Raw genomic sequence first — 24,020 nt, 5'->3', positions numbered from 1 at the left:
AAAAAAAAAAAAAAAAAAAAAAAAAAAAGGAGAACACTCTCAAAAAAGGCTTTGAAATATGGATCCTTATCGGTATTTATTAATTATCTCACATACATCATGTGTACAAGAATACAGTGGCATATAAGGAATATATCTTCAATTTTTTTGGCCTGAAACATAAGCAACTCACATAATTAAAAATATAAAATGTAAGAATAGATGTGGTAGATTAAACATAAGTGTTACAGGCAGTAAACCCTAAATATGTTCGGAGAATGAAGATATCTGCATATGCCTTCAGAGGTGAGAAATTAGTAAAGATATTTTATAAAGAAGTAGAAGAAAAGATGTTTAAGCAGACAAATGGGGTCAGATTACAGGAGTATTGAATACTGGGCAAAAGCAGTGTCCAGGAAAATAATTACAGCTTTTCGCACAGGTGAGCTATCAATGGTTTTGATAAAATTACTCCAGCAGTGTATAGGTTGTGTTTTGTCACGTTAAGTGGAGACAAAGACACCGTTTAGATTATTAAAATAACACAAATAAGAGATGTAGTATATGTTGAAATAGGTTGACATTTCTTCTTTTGAGAGATAATAAGTTTTTCGGGATTCAAAGGCACCCTTTTTAATGGAATAAAAGAAATGCCAATTAATATTTTTTCCAGTATTATTATTCCATCCCTTCCGCAAAATAATTTATTTTCTTTTGATATGGAGGAGCAAACTCCTTTCCATTTGTATTTAGGGAGGAATGACAAGAGTTATTAGTATACAAGTTTTGACATGTTTGGAAAAAAAAATCATATAATTCTATTAGAAATTGAAAGTACTTTAGAGATCATGTTATTCATGATCTGGTTTTTAATTTTACAAATGAAAACCAGAGGGCTTTAAATACTTGGCCAAGATTCGGAAACAAATTATAAGTAAACCTGGGAATAAAACAAGTCTATTCCCAGTTTAATCTAGATTTTAATACTAATTTAGACTTGGGGGAAACAGATGCAAATAAAGAAAAAGAAAGTAAGGTAGGATGACTTCCAAAATGTTAGAATATATTTACTAATACAGATTCAACATTGAAGATCATAAATAGATAGGAATCTTTCTGTCCCTTGAGATCTACAAAAATATCCCTGGACCTTCTCCCTATTTTAGTGGAAGAATTTGAAATGCTGTCTAAGATTCCTGTGAAGTGCCATAGGGCTAGGAGGCTAGCTGTTCATGTCCTGTTAACCTTTGCCCCATGGACTCTGGATTCCTCTTGTAGCTTCTCTTTCTCATCATGTTGATATCTACATAAAATCCATTCTCTTTTTTGCATCCCCTCCCCCTCACACACACGCAAAAAAAAAAAAAAAAACTCAGAAAATTCATGATCATAGTTGATCTCATTGGAAAAATAAAGGCCAGCAAAAGTTCTCATTTGGCAAATATCAGGTCAAATAACTTAAAAATATAATTTCCTGCCGGACTCTCTTTTTCTCAATGTGAAGTATTCTTGCCTTTCTTGGTTGGTTGTTTGCCTTCTCTCTGGGGCTTATCCTTGGGTTTCCTTTTCTTGTGCTACCTCTTCTTCTGGGACCAATGACTCCTGTAAAAATTATATCTATGCCAACGGGTGAATAATGAGTAGCGTAGGATATAACATTTATAGTATAGATAGCATTTAGAATATAGATAGCCACATCAGACAAGGTGCTTACATTTAATTTTAATAATTTGTTTTTGAGGGTGTAGCATTTTATGTTAGGCATTTGTTAAGGGTAGTATCCTACCTTATGACTAAAACTCTTTAAATACAAAGTAGGACCATAATCCATATCTGCCTTTTTTCCTTTCCAGCAAAACAGAATATGCCATCCTCATTCTTTCCTGCAGAAGCCAGAAATTATCATATGAATGGCTTCTAACTACTTTTGGACCCTGAATTTTCTTACCTCCTTTTCTTCTGACAATTGCAATAGCCAACAGTATCGGTTTCCCCTATGTCTTGTAACATTGTAGTCAGTTTAAATTATCTGAAACATCCTTTATAGGATTATATAATCAAGCACTATTGAACATTATACCCTTTTGAACAGCCCCTTACAATAGCAATGAAAAACAAACATTTATTCATTAAGTTTACATATGCATATTAATATGTATCTGTTATGTTCCTTTTGTCCTTTCTATGTCTATGCTTTTTTTGTTTCTATGGTTTCTAGAGGCTGTGATGAGAATTCATGACAGTCTTTCTTTTCTCGAAGTGAGTGTAAATCAGCTCTGTCTTTGTGTATCAAACGAATGTTGATAAATCGTTAGGGTTTCCAGGTCAAGTATATCATGCCTTACTAATTTTGAATTTACTTAATTACTCATGACATGCTTTCAGTATAAGTATATCCCCTGTAAATATCCTTTACTTACACTAAAAAATGATTTGATGTGTATCTGAAATTCCAATTAACTCAGTGTCATATATTGTTATATTGCCAAATCTTGCAACCCTATTAATAATCCATTCTGCCCAGGCCAGAAGGCAGTGGTGCAGTCTCAGCTCACTGCACCTATGCCTCCCAGGATCAATCTATTCTCCTGTCTGTCTCAGCCTCCCAAGCGGCTGGGACTACTGTGCACCACCATGCCCAGCTAATTTTTGTATTTTTTGTAGAGAGGGGATTTCGCCATGTTGGCCAGGCTGATCTGGAACTCCTGGCCTCAGGTGATTTGTGTGCTTCATCCTCCTAAAGTGTTGGGATTACAGGCATGAGCCACTGTGCATGCTCTGATTTTTAATTTTTATGCTGTTAGAGTTCATACCTGGTTCAGGTGGCTTTTATCATCCCTTACTGATTTCCTTTAAGATTATCTGTGTAGGCCGGGCACAGTGGCTCAAGCCTGTAATCCCAACACTTTGGGAGGCCGAGACGGGTGGATCACGAGGTCAGGAGATCGAGACCATCCTGGCTAACGTAGTGAAACCCCGTCTCTACTAAAAAATACAAAAAACTAGCCAGGCGAGGTGGCGGGCGCCTGTAGTCCCAGCTACTCGGGAGGCTGAGGCAGGAGAATAGTGTAAACCTGGCAGGCGGAGCTTGTAGTGAGCTGAGATCCGGCCACTGCACTCCAGCCTGGGGCAACAGAGCGAGACTCCGTCTCAAAAAAAAAAAAAAAAAAAAAAATCTGTGTTGCTTATTAATTTTGTAGCTTTGGCTCATTCAGGACAAAAACAGGGAGAGTGACTATCTCATTTTCTAAAGGCCTGCATTTTGTCAATTACTCATATTATTTAGTTTACAATTTCACCCTTTAAGTGGCATGATTACATATTTATTTCCTCAAGAATCCTTTAAAAATGATTATTTTTATATTGGAACTCAGAATCGAGACCTCTGTCAGTTTTTATTTCTCATTGAAAATTTAAAGTTTTGATGACATTCTATTTTTTTTTTCACTGTTATAGTTTGTGCTTAGTTACTAAGTATGTCATTATGTATTTGAAAGTAAATATTACTGATGTCTAATTATATTTCTGTCACCTTATCTGGCAAATTTTCATAACCAGGCAATAGTGGAAATTAATTTTTAAACTGCACATGGATAACTATCTTTTCTTGGATGCATATCTTATTACAAAATGCCAGAGTGTCTCTTTGAGATACACAAATGTATATCTTGTAATATTCTTTCACATGCTGTCTCCACCATGATCACAAAATTACTGTTACCTCCAACTACTGTTTTACTTTTAAAGCCCCATCATCTTAAGGAATGTTCCACTTGGAGAAATAAAATAAATATCTTCCAAAATATCAACAGAATAAACTCCTTAAAGAAGTAATTTCTCAAAATTCATGAGGAAAAGTTTTAAAAACAAGGACCATATGTCCTACAGAGTCTCAGGAGAGACAGAGAGAGATCAGAGAGAACACTATTAAACCCATTAAGTGTTCAACAAATGCCAATAGCTTTTAGCTTATAAACAGAAATCTGCAATCTTAGGGATTTACTGCAGCAGAACCTGGTAAGTTTGTCCTCAGAAGAATATAGATGAAATCATACAGTCTCTGAAAAAAAAAATCTCTTCCTCTTCTATTCATGACCAAGGTCCGTATTGCTATATTATGCAAAGGAGTCATCTGATGGTTCTAATACATTTCCATAGGTAGCAATTTATTTAATACATTTCCATATATAGCAATTTATTTGTAAGGAATTGGAATTTTAGCTTTAATTTCCTAGTGGCAATTTCATCATTGCCTCTTGAATTAATATATTTTACATGATTTTTTTCTCATTAGACAAAAGCAGATTTGTATGCTTCAAATATATATTTTTATGTTACATTGTATAATTTAGCTAGTGTTGAAGACACTGATGGAACAGATATGAGGTTCTTAAACTAGAAGTCTGAAGAAGATTAGATCAAAAAAAAATCATAAAGTTTATTTTGAGGGTGATAATCAAAGACATTTATGCAAAATTACAGAAAATATTTTCTCAGTGTCATCTTATTTGGAGCATTTTTTTTTTCCCACTTGATTTTGGTAATTGAAGAGTCCTTCCATTTTACTTAAATTATGAAAAAGCTATGGGAATGTGGGGAAAAAAAAAAACAAAAAACTAGATTCAGTAAATGAAAGCTGAGATAGAGTAGCATTCAGCCTCCTGAGAAAAGTGTTAAGAGTATATGACCTCTTTGGAAAACTGTGATGCCATATGAAACCAACTATAACAACATGATTTAAAGCAATTCATGATGTTAGATAAAGCCCTAACCCCAGAGAGGTCAAAGTAACATAACATGTTCTCTGTCATTTGGTGGTTACTGTAATCAAAGGTGGGAGCTCTGTGTGCGAGAACTGCTAAACATCTATGAGGGTATGCCTATAAAAACCAATAGTAGGCTACACTGGAGCCCACCTCCACATTTTTATTCATGACCTGCTATTAGTTCTAGAAACACAGAATTAAGTATTGTTACGTATCCCTCCCTCAATTTCCCTTAACTGGAAAATAAGGCAGGAGACAGAGATGAGCTTTTGTTCTTTAATGAGAGAGTGGGAATTCTTGACTTTTATACACAATTTAATTTTAAAATCAGTTAATATATAATGACATTTACTTTTACCTTGATTGACCCTTCCCTGCCTAGTGATATTCTTCCAATTCTTCTCATTCATATCCTGTGATATGGTTTGGCTCTGTGTCCCCTCTCAAATCTCATCGAGAATTGTACTCCTATAATGCCCACGTGTTGTGGGAGGGACCCGGTAGATGATAACTGAATCATGGGGGCGGTTTCCCCCATAATGTTCTCGTGGTAGTCAATACGTCTCATAAGATCTGATGGTTTTATCAGGGGTTTCTGCTTTTGCATCTTCCTCATTCTTCTCTTGCCACCGCCATGTATGAAGTGCCTGTTGCCTCCTGCAATGATTCTGAGGCCTCCCCAGCCATGTGGAACTGCAAGTCCAGTTAAACCTCTTTTTCTCCTCAGTCTCGGGTATGTCTTTATCAGCAGTGTGAAAACGGACTAATACATGATATATACCTATTTTAAGTTTTCTCTCTTTCGGAAGAGTATTTGATGCAGAAAAATCGAGATGAAAGTCACTGTGTCGACTTGCTTATACTGACTGCTATATTCATGCTACCCCCAGGCACTGAAGGAGCCGTATTTGGGCACTCTGTGGAGACGCCGCACATCAGAGCAGAGCCATCCCAAGACCTCAGGTAAGTGCTTCCTCTTACACATGTGGCATGAATTCCAGCACTGTTGATCAGCTTTAATATATGAAGAACTAAAATAGACAGCTAGGCAATGTTTCCCCCAATATACTTAATAAATACAAAAATGAATATATTAGATAGGAAGAATGTCGAAAAGAAAAGGCAAAGGCAGTTATGGAGTAAGTGAGAGGAACTAATAAAAATAGGGATGCTGAGGTCGGGTGTGGTGGCTCACATCTGTAATCCTAGCACACTTTGGGAGGCCAAGGTAGGAGGATCGCTGGAGATCAGAAGTTCATGACCTGGCAACACAGTGAGACCCCGTCTCTACGAAAAATAAAAAATTAGTCGAGCATGATGGTGCACATGTGTAGTCCAAGTTAGTCAGGAGGCTGAGACCAGAGGATTGCTTGAGCCCAGGAGGTCGAGGCTGCAGTGAGCTATGATCGTGCTGCTGTACTCCAGCCTGGAAAACACAGCAAGACCCCATCTGTAAAAATGAAACAAAACACAATAAAAACAACAACAAAAAAAGGAATGCTGGAAAATCCGACATATGTAATGAAATATATGGTATATATAGGAATCAAGACAAGGCAAATAGGGAGCTGAAAAAGCTATCAATGACCACAGAGTATTACATAGAGGGGAATATGGAAGCAAATGGAAGCTAATCAGAAGAAGGCAGAACTTAAATGGACTATGATGGGATTCCTCAGTGTAATATTTCCAATGGAATAAACTACTTCCTGACAGTGTAATGGTTCTAGGAGGCAGTTATGTGTAAAAGCTCTCGCCACCCGGAAAATTCCAACATTATAGGGAATTCTTCCCAGGATAATTATTAGCACTGTTGATTAAATTCAAAATATTAAAATCTAGATCCCTCATACAAAACTGCTCAGTGGATGTTCTTAATTCAGTACATAAGATTTGGTGATTAATTATGGTTTAATAATAATGAAGTTATGATAGGTAAATTACATTCTGAAATGCACTTATTATTGTATAGGAAAAGGAAATATGCAAATACTGCTGATAAAAACTAATCACATATTAAAAGTCACTCATAAAGTTGGATCAAAGTATCAACCTGAGAGACACAGTTGCTGTCTTGGGAAGCAAAATAAAAATATTAAGTTAAAAAACCTTTTTATTCATGAGGATTGGTGTTTAGCCCTTCACATTGGATGAGTGTATACGTACTCAGATGGAAACAAAAAATAAAGTTGAAAATCTTTAAGGCAACAAAACCATACTTTACAACAGTAAATTTTTTAGTCCTTTAGAATGCTATGATAAAATTTCCTAAGGAACTCAGTTTCTCACTACCAGAGTAACACAGATTCAGACAAGCTAGGGAACAATATTATTAAAAAAGTGGCCGCCTTCAGGGACTAAGACTTGCAATGTAGTAATTACCTACTCGAGATAGAAACGCTAGGGATTTAGGAGTGCTGAGGAGTGTGTGTAAACAACAGCATCTCACAGGGTGCTACAGTCTGCATTTATGGCTTTTTTTTTTTTTTTTTTTTTTTCCCCCAGGGAGGAATTTAGCAACTTTTTTGAAAATTTTTTTTGTATCTTTCTTCTCCTAACAAACTACAAATTCCATTAGAACAGGATACACATGTCCCTTGTTCATCCTTAATGCTGGAGCAGCCAGCATTGTTATCTGACACATTCTAGTTGCAATAAGTATTTGTTAACGTGAGTTACTGAAACTGAGCATAGATGAAAAATGGGGACTTTAACTAAATGAGTGGGATATAAGGAAAGTGGTTGCAGTCATTACTGCATTACAAAGGCACATGTTGGCTGCAGTCATTATTGTATTACAAAGGCACATGTGAAGAGCATTGTTCCAATTTTTTTCATCTGTGTTTTAATACAGACACAGCTGTTTACTAATTTAAAAAAATTACTACATTTATAGAAGTATTTTTTTAAATTATTTACATTTATTCTTAAAGAAGAAATATTTTTTATTTCTAACGTTTTAGTAACTATGGAGAGTCTATTGTTAAAAGAGGAATAAGAACCAACTGGTATTTTAAAAGTGAAAATGTGAACGATATTATATCTAGTGTATAGTGTTTCTGGTTTTCATTTTCTAATTATTCATCATTATTTAAACATTGTACTAAGCTGGATTTATCAGCTGGTTGTAAAAGCAGACTGGCAATCCCGAAGATAAGTGTTACTAAATTTCCCAACTGAAACAGAAGCAAAGTCGAGTAATTATGTAGGTATTCAGTTATTTCTTTGTGTAATGAACATTAAAAGCAGGGTGTTTGAGAAAAACTTCACAAGCCTTGCTGACAGTTTTCCTTTCAGAGAAATAAGTACTGTTAGTTGATGCTTAGTTCTAATCAACACCGTTTCATTGGTTGGCCAAGTCAATAAACTGTTAATTTAGGGAGTAAGTAGCCATGTTTTCCTTGATTTAGACTTCAGAAAAGAAAAAATTTCAAAAGTTTATTAATTAATAGAGTATTAATATTTTGGTGAAGAAATGTGGTGGATTTCTGTAACTTATTTATTCAGCAGATGTTGGATGAGTGTCTAGTATTTCTCAAGTTCTGTGCTGGTTTTCATGTGCATTTTAAAACTGTGGATTTTCTTTGTTTTTTTTTTTAAGATAAGATGATACTGTTTTGTAGTATAGAGTCTATATTTTAAAAGGCTAAACAATATGTTAAATAGTTAACAAAGACATAATAGTAAATTTGCCCACAACAGCCCAATGTTCACTCTTTTTTATTTCTTACATTAATATATAGTTAAGTTGCTACAGTTTGAAGAGTTTCTGTACCTATGGTAAAAAGTGATGAAATTAATTATACAGTGCCGATTTCCTAAAGATTTATTTTTGAATCTGAGATCCATTAACTACAGAATAAGAAAATAATCTGCACTTGGATTCTGTAAAATGAATTAATATTTAATCATATATTTGGCATCTTTTCATAATTCTCATTCTTACAAAAATACACCTTAACACAGAAATATTAAGGTTTGCAGGCTCCAAGTTAATGTCTAGAAACACATAGCTTTAATATACTTCATTAATATATTCAAGGAAAAAAACTCTATTAAGCAGTCAGGATGTTGTCTGAGACATTTCCTCAATAAAGGGGTAGATCGCTTTGCTGGTGTTCTTCGACCTATGAGAAGAACATTATGATAAAGTAGTATATTTGCTTTCCTTTCCTTTATCCCTCCCTTTCTTTTTGTTTCTTCTGCTGTTTAAGTTCTGCTTAATACTTTACAATTGCATTCTTCCAACTTAGGTTGTTTTAAAGTCTGAATTATTTTAAACTCTGAATTATTTTAAAGTCTGAATTATTTTTTCTGAATGTTGAGAATTTTTCTAGAGATTTAGGCCACAGACTTTTTAAATTTGATAGTTGTGTAACACCTTAAAAACAATATCTTGTTGCATCTTTGGTATATAAACACCATGAAAAACAGAATGCTTTGAAAAACCAGGTGGTAGAGGGACTTGAGTTAAACATTAATCCTTCTCTGGGGCATACTACTAGCTACCCACTGTGAAAGCCAGTCTGAAACTCACTGCTGTATTTGCTGTAATGTTTCCACATGAATACAATTATAATTCACTAATTCCATTGACTATTTACATAGAAATCCACAAGTAGTGCCAATAATCTTAGGTTTCCTTTTTCAACAGGCTTTTTCAGAGAATATTTAGTAATAACATGAATAGTTTAATTGAAAACCTCTACTATAATATAAATAGGTCTGTGAAACCCTCCTCAGTGAACAGGAGAATTTTCATACAAGAGAGAAGTGGGACACTTTTTTTTTTTTTTTGAGACAGAGTCTCGCACTGTTGCCCAGGCTGGAGTGCAGTGGCGTGATCTCTGCTCACTGCAAGCCCCGTCTCCTGGGTTCACGCCATTCTCCTGCCTCAGCCTCCCGAGTAGCTGAGACTACAGGTGCCCGCCACTATGCTCGGCCTCCCAAAGTACTGGGATTACAGGCGTGAGCCACCACGCCCGGCCATGGGACAACATCTAATTGTTGATACTTCGTGGCTAAGAGTCTGCGTAGTTCTAGAAGGGTTATGTATCAGGGAAAATCAGTGATAAAAATACATTTTAACATTCAAATTTTGACATTTAGATACTGTGCGTAAAATGCTAATAGTAAATTGTATAAGTAGTGGGATTATGAGTGATTATCTTCAAGTTTTCAAATATTCTATGGAAATCAAATATTCTATGGAAAATACGGGGAGTTCTGTTTAATAAAAAAATTACAGATGTTTATTAAAAATAGATATATTCAAAACCTCTCCCCTCCAGGGATTATATGAGGATAGATCTCCAAATGGCCCATAGAGATTAAAATTTTAAAGTTGCAGGAGGAAATGAAAGTGTTGAAACCACTTCTAAATGCCGGTTCTGCTCCTTCTGTATCACTTTTAAGCTTTTCAGTTTGACTTTCCTGCCGAGAGGGAGCTGAACTCCAGTAGACCTAACCATTTGATGTGGTTCTTTCTGCAAAACAACTCTGAATTCATTGCCTCAGAAACCGAAAACAAAACCAATTGTGCTGGATAACGGTAGCTGTGAGCCTGAGGGGACCCTCCTCTTAAACTCCTGTGGTCAAGGGGATCACAGGCAGTTGCATCCCCAAGGCAGAAAGCTGATCTAAAAAGACCAGTGCATGGATCCTACCTCTTCTCATACTAGCACTTTTTACCACTGTATTCTAGTTCCTGTATTGTGTCATTTTTGCTTTTTCTCTAGTGTCCTATTTGAAGATAATTTGAAAACTGCCTCCCAACTCTCTTTCTGTAGGCATGACTGTGTAAAACACTTGTTTTTTGCCCTCATAATTTATGTAGCCAACCTTCAATCACATTTGTACTTGTATATTACCCTATTGATTTTTCTTTCTCAGACTAATGTCACTCATTCTGGGGACATTTCACGGGGCCGTCACAGTTAGTTAGTTGATGTAGAAAATGTCTTATTTCATTATTTTAATCAGTTTCTAGAGGTGTCAAGTTCATAATATTTTGTGCATGCCTGAAAGTTTGCACTATAATATTAACGATTTTCATTAATGCATTCGTGTTTACAAGACACGGACTCTTTATTGAGGAATACATATATCTACATCCTAAACTGTAGTAACTTTTTTATTAAACCTCCATCATTAATATTAGTGAGTTACTCAAAATTTTAGCAAGTATACTTATCACACCCTACTTTTCATGAGCATTATGAGGGGAAACAGCAAAAGAAACCATAAGCAAATTGGCATATACGTGAGAGCCAATACTTGATGTGAATAAATGTAGATTTTTATAAAGAGCGAAAAATAGGTAAGTAAGTCAATCAAAAATTGTTCTAAAACTCATTTTGGCTTTGCCTAAAATGGTAGGACTTTTCCTTTATTCCTGTGTGGTCTGTATGTTTTTCTGGTTGTTAAGTTGACTAATGTTGTCTTCGAGTTTATTAAAAATTTTCTTTTTTCTGTGAATGATTTTTTTTGTTTTTCCCTTAGGCTTGAATCACCCACCAGATCCTTGATCATGGAAGCTCCTCGTGGGGTCCAGGTGAGTGCTGCTGCAGGAGACTTCAAGGCCACCTGCAGGAAGGAGCTCCATTTGCAATCTACAGAAGGGGAGGTGAGTTCCAGAAAGGTCAACCCTGGCCGTTTACTGCTGAGGGTGCATGTTCTCAAATTATATGCATATGGTTCCAGGGGAAGCATAAAGAAGTGCTTTGTGGAAAAATTTAAATTACACAAATATATATTTCTTGAATATGAAATTTGGTGACCATGTCACTAAGTTACAATTCCATTTATTTTCTACTGAAAGATATTCCTTCCTAAGTCAATTATAAATGGGACATCTAAATACTTGGTATTAATTATATTTATCTGCCCATTTTGAAAATACAAGATAGTGTCAAGAATAACGACAGTCCTTTTTAAATTCTTGTTATATCTTGATACTCAGAAAGTTCTTCCAGAAAGCACTTGGTTGTCTGTTTACATAGAGTACCTTTATTTATCTAAAAGGAAAACAAAAGTTTTACTGTTTATAAATTATCATTTCATAAATTTAGGTTTAATGAATTTCCTGGATAAGGATGTACACATTAATATTTTTATTTTATATTACCTTTATTCCCCAAGCATTTCCTTTAAATCTTGTTGCTACTCCTGTAGACGTCATCTTTTTATCTTGCTGTCTGCTTTAAATAATACTTTGTCTTTGGTGTTCTACTCTTCCACTATACTTCCACTATAAAGTCAAAAGTATATGTGTATTTTATTTACCATAATTGCTGTATCTGTAGAATCACATTTTAATCAATCCTGGAAATTTGCATTATTTCTTCAGATAACTACTCCTCAATTTTCTATGATCCTTTTCTGAAACTCTGAAGACATAACTTTGCATTTTCACACCTCCCACATCTCTTACCCTCTCCTTCCCAGTTTCTATTTCTTTTTCAGGTCTGTATTTTTAGGGTTCTCCCCAGTATCTAATCTCTTCTTTTATCCATACATTGAGCTTTTCATTTTAGTGATTATGTTTTTAATTTCTAGCATTCTCATCTTTTTTTTTTTTTTTTTTTTCCAAATCTGGACATCTTGGCAGATGCTTTCATGCCTGTTCATTTTTAATTCTACCTTAGTTGTTTTAAAAGTTGTTTTAAATGCTCATACATGATTCATATGCTAGTCTGTATATTTTTCCTACAATTTTGAACGTTCTTGACGGTCTAAATCTGTTGTATTGCTTTTCCTACCAATACATTCCCTTAGTAGAAAATACATTTTATTTTCCTCTTGTGTTATTTACGTAATTATGAGCCCACAAAGGTCAAATTATGAGATGAAAAAGAATGAAAGGAGAAGTTGAAAGACATGTTCTGGAGTATTTCAGTCCTCTTCAGATATAACGATCAGGTCATAATTTTATACAGGCAGAAGGAATATTCCTTTTTTTATGTTTATACCATTATCTCAGTTATTAATTCAAGATGAATTTTAACTATACATTTCGCTTCCTTTTTAAAAGTAGATTTACGGGTAGGACCATATTAGAGTCTTAGCAGATATTACAACATAAATGATCTAGCAATCTAATGTATAATATTTTGAAAATATGTATAATACATTCTGTCAGGATTTCTTTCCACTACAGTTGTAGACTACAATACTTTGTCTAACACAGCAGATGGAAGTCTTTCTTAAACATCTTGAATTCTTTTGAAAGAGTTGCTTTGATAATGGTAACTGTTTCATTCAAATTGCTCATAATATTGATTATTATTATCTATTTTGTCCCATATAAGAATCATTTACATATGTTCTTTTATTCATTGTATCAGCAGAGTCCTTTGATTCAATTATATATTATAACTTCATTGTCAAATGAGTATTATACTGTAAATATATCATAGCTATAGGTTTTCATCTGTGGATATTTTTTATAGTAACAAAAGTACAGAAAGGCACAGCACTTAAAATAGCATGTCTTTTTCCTATGAAGAAATATAATTTACTAAACAATATAGAGGGATATAATGTCCTTATCCTTAGATAGTTTTTAAACTACTTAATATCAGTCATGGTATTGAGGTATCTAAAATGATGGATGAAATGTAGAAGAATGAAATGGTATGTAAAAGTCTGCACTGTTGAAAATTCATAGTCATTTCAGACATAGTATTGTAAAGTGCTTCAGACTTAGTCTGGAAACCAACATAAATTGTAATTGTATGGAGAATACTTTAAGTGGTAGAATGGCATATGTAATACAATAACAGCATATATACAAGATCACAGAAAAATAATAAAGCATTGTTTTTTTGAGACGGAGTCTCACTGTTGTCACCCAGGCTGGAGTGCAGTGGCATGATCTCGGCTCACTGCAACCTCCACCTCCTGGGTTCAAGCGATTCTCCTGCCTCAGCCTCCCTAGTAGCTGGGACTACAGGCACCTGCCACCACGCCTGGCTAATTTTCGTACTTTTAGTAGAGACAGGGTGTTGCCATGTTAGTTGGGCTGGTCTTGAACTCCTGACCTCGTGATCCTCCCGCCTTGGCCTCCCAAAGTGCTGGAATTACAGGCGTGAGCCACCGCACCTGGCCGAAAACAATTTTTTGTTTTGAAAATTAAGATACCCTTTGTGAGTCCTGGGCCAGATTTCAACAGGTGACAGAAGGATAAATGAATTCTTGGTAGAGGAAAGACACTGGACTGTGATTTAAGAGCTCAGGGATGTGATCCTGAGGTCAGGGAAGAGTTCCAGAACCAATGGATTATATGGTTTGTAAGACAATATTGAAAAGCCATATCAACTTTAGAAGTTGGAAAGTGAACAGCTTCACTGCCTTGGCAGAACAGAAAAAGATAGATATGATCAAGTTCAAGTTCATCCATGCTGCACAAATCTAGGTAGGTGCGGGAATGCTATGTTGAAAAGAATCAATATATAACAGCCTGTTTAATCTTATGACTTACACCTCTATGTCAAGCCAAGACAATATCATTTTCTCTTTCTGAGGACTCTGTATGAATGAATTTACCCATTATAAAAAATGACTTTTTTATATGGTTGGAGCTATGGTTGGGATCTCAGAAACATATGGAATTGTAAGCATCGTATATAGCCAAATACAATCTAAAGCAGTCCCTAAATGGATAGGAGAGCCGGAGAACAGCATTATGGCTATGCTGAAGCAAGCTACTCATCACAAGACTTGAGTACTTCAAGGTTTACTCCACTGATGAGGCCTCCATAGTTCATGCTTGATTCTAAGGTGTCACCTGCAAGCCTTACTTACTCTTTCTGATCAATCCCACATGAGCCCTCTTCTCCACATCTCCATTAGATTTTCATATCTCCCTCCTTAACTGTGTATGTCTCAAGGTTTCTTATCCGAAACACCAGCTTTTAATATTTCTTCAAGGTGAACTCAACTCCAAACCTGTAGACTTAAACCCCACAGTCTCAAAGCTTACCCCTATAATACTTTCGGCATTTTCAAAGCTTGAGGATGCCTTTCCTCTGCACACATGCTAGCTCCTGAAAAGTTGTACGGAAAAGAGACTGAACTACACAAGCCCACTTCCTCTTCCACTCAGTCAATAAAGGGAATCATTTTGCATTCCCTGGGGAGAAGTAAAAGAACCCCAAGTATAACACAGGAAGAAATGAGACCAAACATCCATACCCCAAAAGTGTATTGGGTTTTTGTTGTTGTTTGCTTAGTTGTATGCACTTCTTGCTTTCATATCTTTCTCTTTGCTTTCCTATCACTTAACACAGAAGTCACTATGGGGTAATATATTTCAACAATTGATATCAATAAAAACAAGCTGTAATCATGCTTTTTTAACTTTGAATGTTGATAAATGCAGCCATTCATTTGTTTTATAATGTATTCATTTATTGAATAACTATTTATGTTATGTAGAAGGTGCATGTGCAGGGTTAAACATGGTAGGAATTACTAAAAATTCTATATGATTCTATCTTTGAGGAGGATGTATTTAGCAGGGAAAGTAAGATATGAATATGGCTATTAAATACCACATTAAGTGATCAGCAGAATAAGGTATTTAAAATAAACTGCAATGGGAGAGTCAAATAAAAGAGCAGCGGTTGCAATCCTAGTCTCTGATAAAACAGACTTTAAATCAACAAAGATCAAAAGAGACAAAGAAGGTCATTACATAATTGTAAAGGGATCAAAGAAACAAGAAGATCTAGCGTGTATTGGGTCACTGGGTGACCCAACACAGGAGCACCCAGATTCATAAAGCATGTCCTTAGAGACCAACAAAGAGACTTAGACTACCACACAATAATTAATAGTGAGAACCTTTAACACCCCACTGTCAATATTAGATCAACAAGACAGAAAATTGGCAAGGATATCCAGGACATGAATTCAGCTCTGGACAAGGAGACCTAATAAACATCTACAGAACTCTCCACCCCAAGTCAACAGAATATACATTCTTCTCAGCACCACATTTCACTTATTCTAAAATTGACCACATAAGTGGAAGTAAAACACTCCTCAGCAAATGCAAAAGAATGGAAATCATAACAGTCTCTCAGACCACAGTGCAATCAAATTTGAACTCAGAATTAAGAAACTCACTCAAAACCACACAACTATATAGAAACTGAACAATCTGCTCCTGAATGACTAATAAGTAAATCACGAAATGAGCACAAAGATACAACATACCAGAATCTCTGGAACACACATAAAGCAGTGTGTAGAGGGACATTTATAGCACTAAATACCCACAAGAGAAAGCAGGAAAGATCTAAAATTGACACCCTAACATCGCCATTAAAAGAACTAGAGATGCAAGAACAAATTCAAAAGCTAGCAGAGGACAAGAAATAACTAAGATCAGAGCAGAACTGAAGGAGATAGAGACACACAAAAAAACCCTTCAAAAAAATCAGTGAATCCAAGAGGTGTTTTTTTATTTTAAAAGATCAACAGAATAGACCTCTAGCCAGACTAAGAAAGAAGAAAAGAGAGAAGAATCAAATAGATGCAATAAAAAATGATAAAGGGGATATCACCACCAATCCCACATTAATACAGAATACTATAAACACCTCAAAACAAATAAATTAGAAAATCTAGAAGAAATGGATAAATTCCTTAACACATACACCTTCCCAAGACTACACCAGGAAGAAGTCAAATACCTAAATAAATAGACCAACAACAAGTTCTGAAATTGAGACAATAATTAATAGCCTACCAACTAAAAAAGTCCTGGACCAGATGGATATACAGCCAAATTCTACCAGAGGTACAAAGAGGAGCTGTACCATCCCTCCTCAAACTATTCCAAACAACAGAAAAAGGGAATCCTCCCTAACTCATTTTATGAGGCCAGCATCATCCTGATAGCAAAACCTGGCAGAGACACAACAACAAAAAAATTTTAGGCCAACATCCCTGATGAACATCGATTTGAAAATCTGCATAAAACACTGGCAAGCCGAATCCAGCAACACAACAAAAAGCTTATCCACCACGATCAAGACAGCTTCATCCCTGGGATGCAAGGCTGGTTCAACATACACAAATCAATAAATGTAATCCAGCACATAAACAGAACCAATCATAAAAACCACGAATATCTCAATAGATGCAGAAAAGACTTTTAGGAAAATTCAACACCCCTTCATGCTAAAAACTCTCGGTAAACTAGGTATTGATGGAATGTATCTCAAAATAATATGAGCTATTTGTGACAAACCCACAGCCAATATCATACTGAATGGGCAAAAACTGGAAGCATTCCCTTTGATAACTGGCACAAGACAGGGCTGCCCTCTCTCACCACTCCTATTCAACATAGTGTTGGAAGTTCTCACCAGGGCAATCAGGCAGGAGAAAGAAAGAAAGGGTATTCAATTAGGAAAAGAGGAAGTCAAATTGTCCCTGTTTGCAGATGTCATGATTGTATATTTAGAAAACCCCATCATCTCAACCCAAAATCTCCTTAAGCTGATTAGCAACTCCAGCCAAGTCTCAGGATACAAAATCAATGTGCAAAAATCACAAGCATTCTTATACACCAATAACAGACAAACAGAGAGCCAAATTATGAGTCAACTCCCATTCACAAGTGCTACAAAGAGAATGAAATACCTAGGAATAAAACTTAAAAGGGATGTGAAGCACCTCTTCAAGGAGAACTGCAACCCCCTGCTCAAGGAAATAAGAGAGGACACAAACAAATGGAAAAACATTCCATGCTCATGGATAAGAAGAATCATTATTGTGAAAATGGCCATACTGCCCAAAGTAATTTATAGATTCAATGCTATCCCCATCAAGCTGCCATTGATACTCTTCAAAGAATTGGAAAAAGCGACTTTAAACTTTTTATGGAACCAAAAAAGCCCGCATAGCCAAGACAATCCTAAGTCAAAATAACAAAGCTGGAGGCATCACGCTACCTGACTTCAAACTATACTACAAGGCTACAGTAAGCAAAACAGCATGGTACTGGTACCAAAACAGAGATATAGACCAGTGGAACAGAACAGAGTCCTCAGAAATAATACTACACATCTACAGCCATCTGATCTTTGACAAACCTGAGAAAAACAAGAAATGGGGAAAGGATTCCCTATTTAATAAATGGTGCTGGGAAAATTGGCTAGCCATAAGTAGAAAGCTGAAACTGGATCCTTTCCTTACTCCTTATATGAAAATTAATTCAAGATGGATTAGAGACTTAACATAAGACCTAAAACCATAAAATGCTAGAAGAAAACTTAGGCAATGTCATTCTTGACATAGGCATGGGCAAAGACTTCATGACTAAAACAACAAACGCAATGGCAACAAAAGCCAATATTGACAAATGGGATCTAATTAGACTAAAGAGTTTCTGCAGAGCAAAAGAAACTATCATCAGAGTGAACAGGCAACCTGCAGAATGAGAGAAGATTTGTGCAATGTATCGATCTGACAAAGGGCTAATATCCAGAATCTAGAAAGAACTTAAACAAATTTACAAGAAAAAAACCCATCAAAAAGTGGGCAAAGGATATGAACAGACACTTCTCACAAGAAGATACTTGATTATCTCAATAGATGCAGAAAAGGCCTTTGACAAAACTCAACAGCCCTTCATGCGAAAAACTCTCAATAATTTCGGTATTGATGGAATGTATCTGAAAATAATAAGAGCTATTTATGACAAACCCACAGCCAATACCATACTCAATGGGCAAAAACTGGAAGCATTCCCTTTGAAAACTGGCACAAGACAGGGATGCCCTCTCTCACCACTCCTATTCAACATAGTGTTGGAAGTTCTGGCTAGGGCAATCAGACAAGAGAAAGAAATAAAGGGTATTCAGTTAGGAAAAGAAATCAAATTGTCCCTGTTTGCAGATAACATGATTATATATTTAGAAAACCCCATTGTCTCAGCCCAAAATCTCCTTAAGCTGGTAAGCAACTTCAGCAAAGTCTCAGGATACAAAATTAATGTGCAAAAATCACAAGCATTCTTATTAACCACTAACAGACAAACAGAGAGCCAAATCATGAATCAACTCCCATTTACAATTGCTACAAACATAATAAAATACATAGGAATCCAACTTACAAGGGATGTAAAGGACCTCTTCAAGGAGAACTACAAACCACTGCTCAGTGAAATAAAAGAGGACATAAACAAATGGAAGAACATAGCATGCTCATGGATAGGAAGAATCAATATTATGAAAATGGCCATACTGCCCAAGGTAATTTATAGATTCAGTGCCATCCCCATCAAGCTACCAATGAGTTTCTTCAAATAATTGGAAAAAACTGCTTTAAAGTTCATATGGAACCAAAAAAGAGCCCGCATTGCCAAGACAATCCTAAGTCCAAAGAACAAAGCTGAAAGCATCATGCTACCTGACTTCAAACTGTACTACAAGGCTACAGTAACCAAAACAGCATGGTACTGGTACCAAAACAGAGATATAGACCAATGGAATAGAACAGAGCCCTCAGAAATAATACCACACATCTACAGCCATCTGATCTTTGACAAACCTGACAAAAACAAGAAATGGGGAAAGAATTCCTATTTAATAAATGGTGCTGGGAAAATTGCCTAGCCATAAGTAGAAAGCTGAAACTGGATCCTTTCCTTACTCTTTATATGAAAATTAATTCAAGATGGATTAGAGACTTAAATGTAAGACCTAAAACCATAAAAACCCTAGAAGAAAACCTAGGGAATACCATTCAGGACATAGGCATGGGTAAGGACTTCATGTGTAAAACAACAAAAGCAATGGCAACAGAAGCCAAAATTGACAAATGGGATCTAATTAAACTAAAGAGCTTCTGCACAGCAAAAGAAACTACCATCAGAGTGAACAGGCAACCTACAGAATGGGAGAAAATGTTTGCAATCTACTTATCTGACAAAGGGCTAATATCCAGAACCTACGAAGAATTCAAACAGATTTACAAGAAAAAAACCCATCAAAAAGTGGGCAAAGGATATGAACAGACATTTCTCAAAAGAAGACATTCATACAGCCAACAGACACATGGAAAAATGCTCATCATCACTGGCCATCAGAGAAATGCAAATCAAAACCACAATGAGATACCATCTCACACCAGTTAGAATGGCAATCATTCAAAAGTCAGGAAACAACAGGTGCTGGAAAGGATGTGCAGAAATAGGAACACTTTTACACTGTTGGTGGGATTGTAAACTAGTTCAACCATTGTGGAAAACAGTATGGCGATTCCTCAAGGATCTAGAACTAGAAATACCATATGACCCAGCCATCCCATTACTGGGTATATACCCAAAGGATTATAAATCATGCTGCTCTAAAGACACATGTATGTTTATTGTGGCACTATTCACAATAGCAAAGACTTGGAATCAACCCAAATGTCCATCTGTGACAGACTGGATTAAGAAAATGTGGCACATATACACCATGGAGTACTATGCAGCCATAAAAAAGGATGAGTTCGTGTCCTTTGTAGGGACATGGATGCAGCTGGAAACCATCACTCTCAGCAAACTATCGCAAGAAGAGAAAACCAAACACCACTTGTTCTCACTCATAGGTGGGAATTGAACAATGAGATCACTTGGACTCGGGAAGGGGAACATCACACACTGGGGCCTATTATGGTGAGGGGGGAGGGGAGGGATGGCATTGGGAGTTATACCTGATGTAAATGACGAGTTGATGGTGCTGACGAGTTGATGGGTGCAGCACACCAACATGGCACAAGTATCCATATGTAACAAACCTGCACGTTGTGCACATGTAACCTAGAAGTTAAAGTATAATAATAATAAAAAAGGAAGATACTTATGCAGCCAACAAAAACATGAAAAAACTCTTCATCATTGGTCATTAGAGAAATGCAAATCAAAACCACAATGAGACATCATCTCAGGCCAGTTAGAATGGTGATCATTAAAAAGTCAGGAAACAGTAGATGTTGGAGAGGATGTGGAGAAATAGGAATGCTTTTACACTGTTGGTGGGAGTGTGAATTAGTTCAACCATTGTGGAAGACAGTGTGGCGATTCCTCAAGGATCTAGAAGCAGAAATACCATTTGACCCAGCAATCCTATTACTGGATATATACACAAAGGATTATATATCATTCTACTATAAAGACACATGCATACATATATTTATTGCAGCAGTGTTCCCAACAGCAGGAACTTGGAACCAACCCAAATGTCCATCAGTGATAGACTGGATAAAGAAAATGTGGTACATATACACCATGGAATACTGCACAGCCATAAAAAGGATGAATTCATCCCCTTTGCAGGGATATGGATGATGCTGGAAACCATCATTCTCAGCAAACTAACACAAGAACAGAAAACCAAACACTGCATATTCTCATAAGTGGGAGCTGAACAATGAGAACACATGGACACAGGGAGGGGAACATCACATTTGGGTCCTCTCTGGCGTAGGGCGGGTAGGGGAGGGATAGCATTAGGACAAATACCTAATGTAGATGATGGGCTGATGGGTGCAGCAAACCACCATGGCAGATGATTGCCTATGTAACAAACCTGCGTATTCTGCACATGTACCCCAGAACTTAAAGTATAACTTAACAAATCTTTTTGAAAAAAGGGGTTTTCTATCTTGGGGCATCAGGGAAAGGTATATGGAGGAGAAAAGAGATGAACTGGGCTTTGTTGGAGGGTGTATTTGTAACCTAGAGGGGAGAGATGTGTTCAAGGTGAAGAAAAAGCATCATGTAATTCATGCACTTTACAATTCCATGCCCTATACTATATGGATAAACCAAATACAGGCTGTAGCCTCATGGATCTTATTGTAAGTAGAAGAAACAAACAATGAATGAATACAAATGTAACATAACATTACAAATGGATTTTTACTACAGAGAAAAATATACCTGTTAATGAGAGAAGAAAGTAGAGTGTTCAGAAAAGTTATTTCCAAGGAGGTGAACTTTGGGAGAAGTGGAGCAAATTTGTTTGCACCCAAATTAACCTAGAATATATATACTTATGGTAATGAATCCTTTTTCTGGCTTAATTGTAGTGTGCAATACAGTCTTATAGTTCAGAAATTTAAGAAGCATCAAAAAAGTGGAACTCTCCCTCCCATCCATATTTCACAACCACTCAGTTAATATCTCCCCCCACTCACTAAGTCTCCGGAGAAACGTATTTCAGTTTGAGGAAATAGTAAAAAATGCTGTGAGACCATAGTGTGTTTTTTTTTTGTTGCCATTTTTGAGAAAATGAAAGAGCTGGAACAAGAGGAAGAATTACAGGAAATGATGTTAGAGAGATAGATCAGATCATGTACGCAGGGCCTTTGGCCATGGAAAGACATCAGGATCCAATTGAAGTGTAGGGGATGACATCAGAGTGTTTTGAGAAGTGTAGCAAGATTTGATTTGCATTTCTTAAAAGTTCACTCTAGGAATGTGTAAAATCGATAGGAGGACAAAAATGGGCCACCGGGAGGCCAGGTAGGAGACTATTACAGGAATCCTGGTACAAAACAAATGGAACTTAGATGAAGGAGGGCAAAGATAGAGAAAGCAGAATATTCTCTCCTACTCCTGTCAATTTAGGGATATCCTTCAGGCAATCATTAGCTATATAACAATGGAAACAAGAAACAGCTGGACAGAGTTGTCTCTTTGTCAAATTCAAGATCTGTTTTTTGTTGTTGTTGTTGTTGTTGTTTTCTGGAACTTTCTCCATGCATGTCAGAACCATACGATCACTGTCCCTCAAAGTGGTGAGTTCATGATTTAGAATAAAGCATTTTTCAAGTGAGAAGATTTAGCAAAGAAGGTATTGAACATAGGTAATATGTTTCATGGAGACTTCAAATCTAATTACAGACAATACTTATATATTGTTCATTGTGCTGATTAGCTACTGTATTACTTCGTTTTTACACTGCTGACAAAGATGTACCCGAGACTGGGTAATTTATAAAGAAAAAGATGTTTAATGTATTCACACTTCCACGAGGCTGGGGAGGCCTCACAATCATGGCAGAAGGCAAAAGGCACATCTTACATGGTGGCAGGCAAGAGAGAATGAGAGAACCAAGTGAAAGGGGTTTCCCCTTATAAAACCATCAGATCTTGTCAGACTTGTTCACTACCCTGAGAACAGTGTGGGGGAAACTGCCCCCATGATTTAATTATTGCGCACTGGATCCCTCCCACAATACATGGGAATTATGGGAGTTACAATTCAAGCTGAGGTTTGGGCGGGGACACAGCCAAACCATATCAGCTACTTAGTATATCTTTTGGATTAAGAGTCCACAGTTTTATCAGTATTAAAAAATATTGTGAAAATGGCCATACTCCCCAAAGTAATTTATAGATTCAAGGCTATTCCTATCAAGCTACCATTGACATTCTTCACAGAATTGTAAAAAGCTACTTTAAATTTCATGTGGAACCAAAAAAGAGCCCACATAAGGAAGACAATCCTAAGCAAAAAGAACAAAGCTGGAGGCATCATGCTACCTGACTTCCACCTATAATACAAGGCTACAGGAACCAAAACAACATGGTACTGGTACCAAAACTGATCTACAGACCAATGGAACAGAACAGAGGTCTCATAAGTAACACCACACATCTACAACCATACAACCACCTTCTCTTTGACAAACCTGACAAAAACAAGCAGTGGGAAAAGGATTCCCTATTTAATAAATGATACTGGGAAAACTGCCTAGCCATATGGAAAAAGCTGATCCTGGGTCTCTTCCTTATACCTTATACAAAAATTAACTCAAGACGGATTAAAGACTTAAATGTAAGACCTAAAACCATAAAAACCCTAGAAGAAAACTTAGTCAGTCATTCGGGACATAGGCATGGGCAGAGACTTCATGACGAACACACCAAAAGCAATGGCAACAAAAGCCAAAATAGACAAAAGGGATCTAATTAAACTAAAAACCTTCTGCACAGCAAAAGAAACTGTCATCAGAGTGAACAGGCAACCTACAGAATGGGAGATAATTTTTTCATTCTACCCATCTGACAAAGTGCTAATATCCAGAACCTATGAAGAACTTAAATTTACAGGAAAAAGCAAACAACTCCATCAAAAAGTGGGCGAAGAATATGAACAGACACGTCTCAAAAGAAGGTATTTATGCAGCCAACAGACACATGCAAAAATGCTCTCCATCACTGGTCATTAGAGAAACGCAAATCAAAACCACAATGAGATACCATCT

General features: G+C 36.3%; 1 protein-coding gene across 4 annotated transcripts in view; it reads left to right on the top strand.

Moving 5' to 3' along the window:
* Positions 1 to 24,020, top strand: part of SGCZ (sarcoglycan zeta) — a 1,168,508-nt gene that overhangs the window by 1,137,554 nt on the left and 6,934 nt on the right. For all 4 annotated transcript variants that reach the window (XM_023219161.3, XM_023219159.3, XM_023219160.3 and 1 more), the window contains 2 exons: positions 5,636 to 5,708; positions 11,247 to 11,370. In XM_023219161.3, the coding sequence (XP_023074929.1) occupies positions 5,636 to 5,708; positions 11,247 to 11,370 (197 nt within the window). The remainder of the gene's footprint in view (positions 1 to 5,635; positions 5,709 to 11,246; positions 11,371 to 24,020) is intronic.

This window comes from Piliocolobus tephrosceles, chromosome 7 (assembly GCF_002776525.5).
Source record: "Piliocolobus tephrosceles isolate RC106 chromosome 7, ASM277652v3, whole genome shotgun sequence".
Taxonomy (NCBI): domain Eukaryota; kingdom Metazoa; phylum Chordata; class Mammalia; order Primates; family Cercopithecidae; genus Piliocolobus; species Piliocolobus tephrosceles.
Note: the sequence above shows the minus strand (reverse complement) of the source record. Positions and strands in the feature narration are given on the sequence as shown.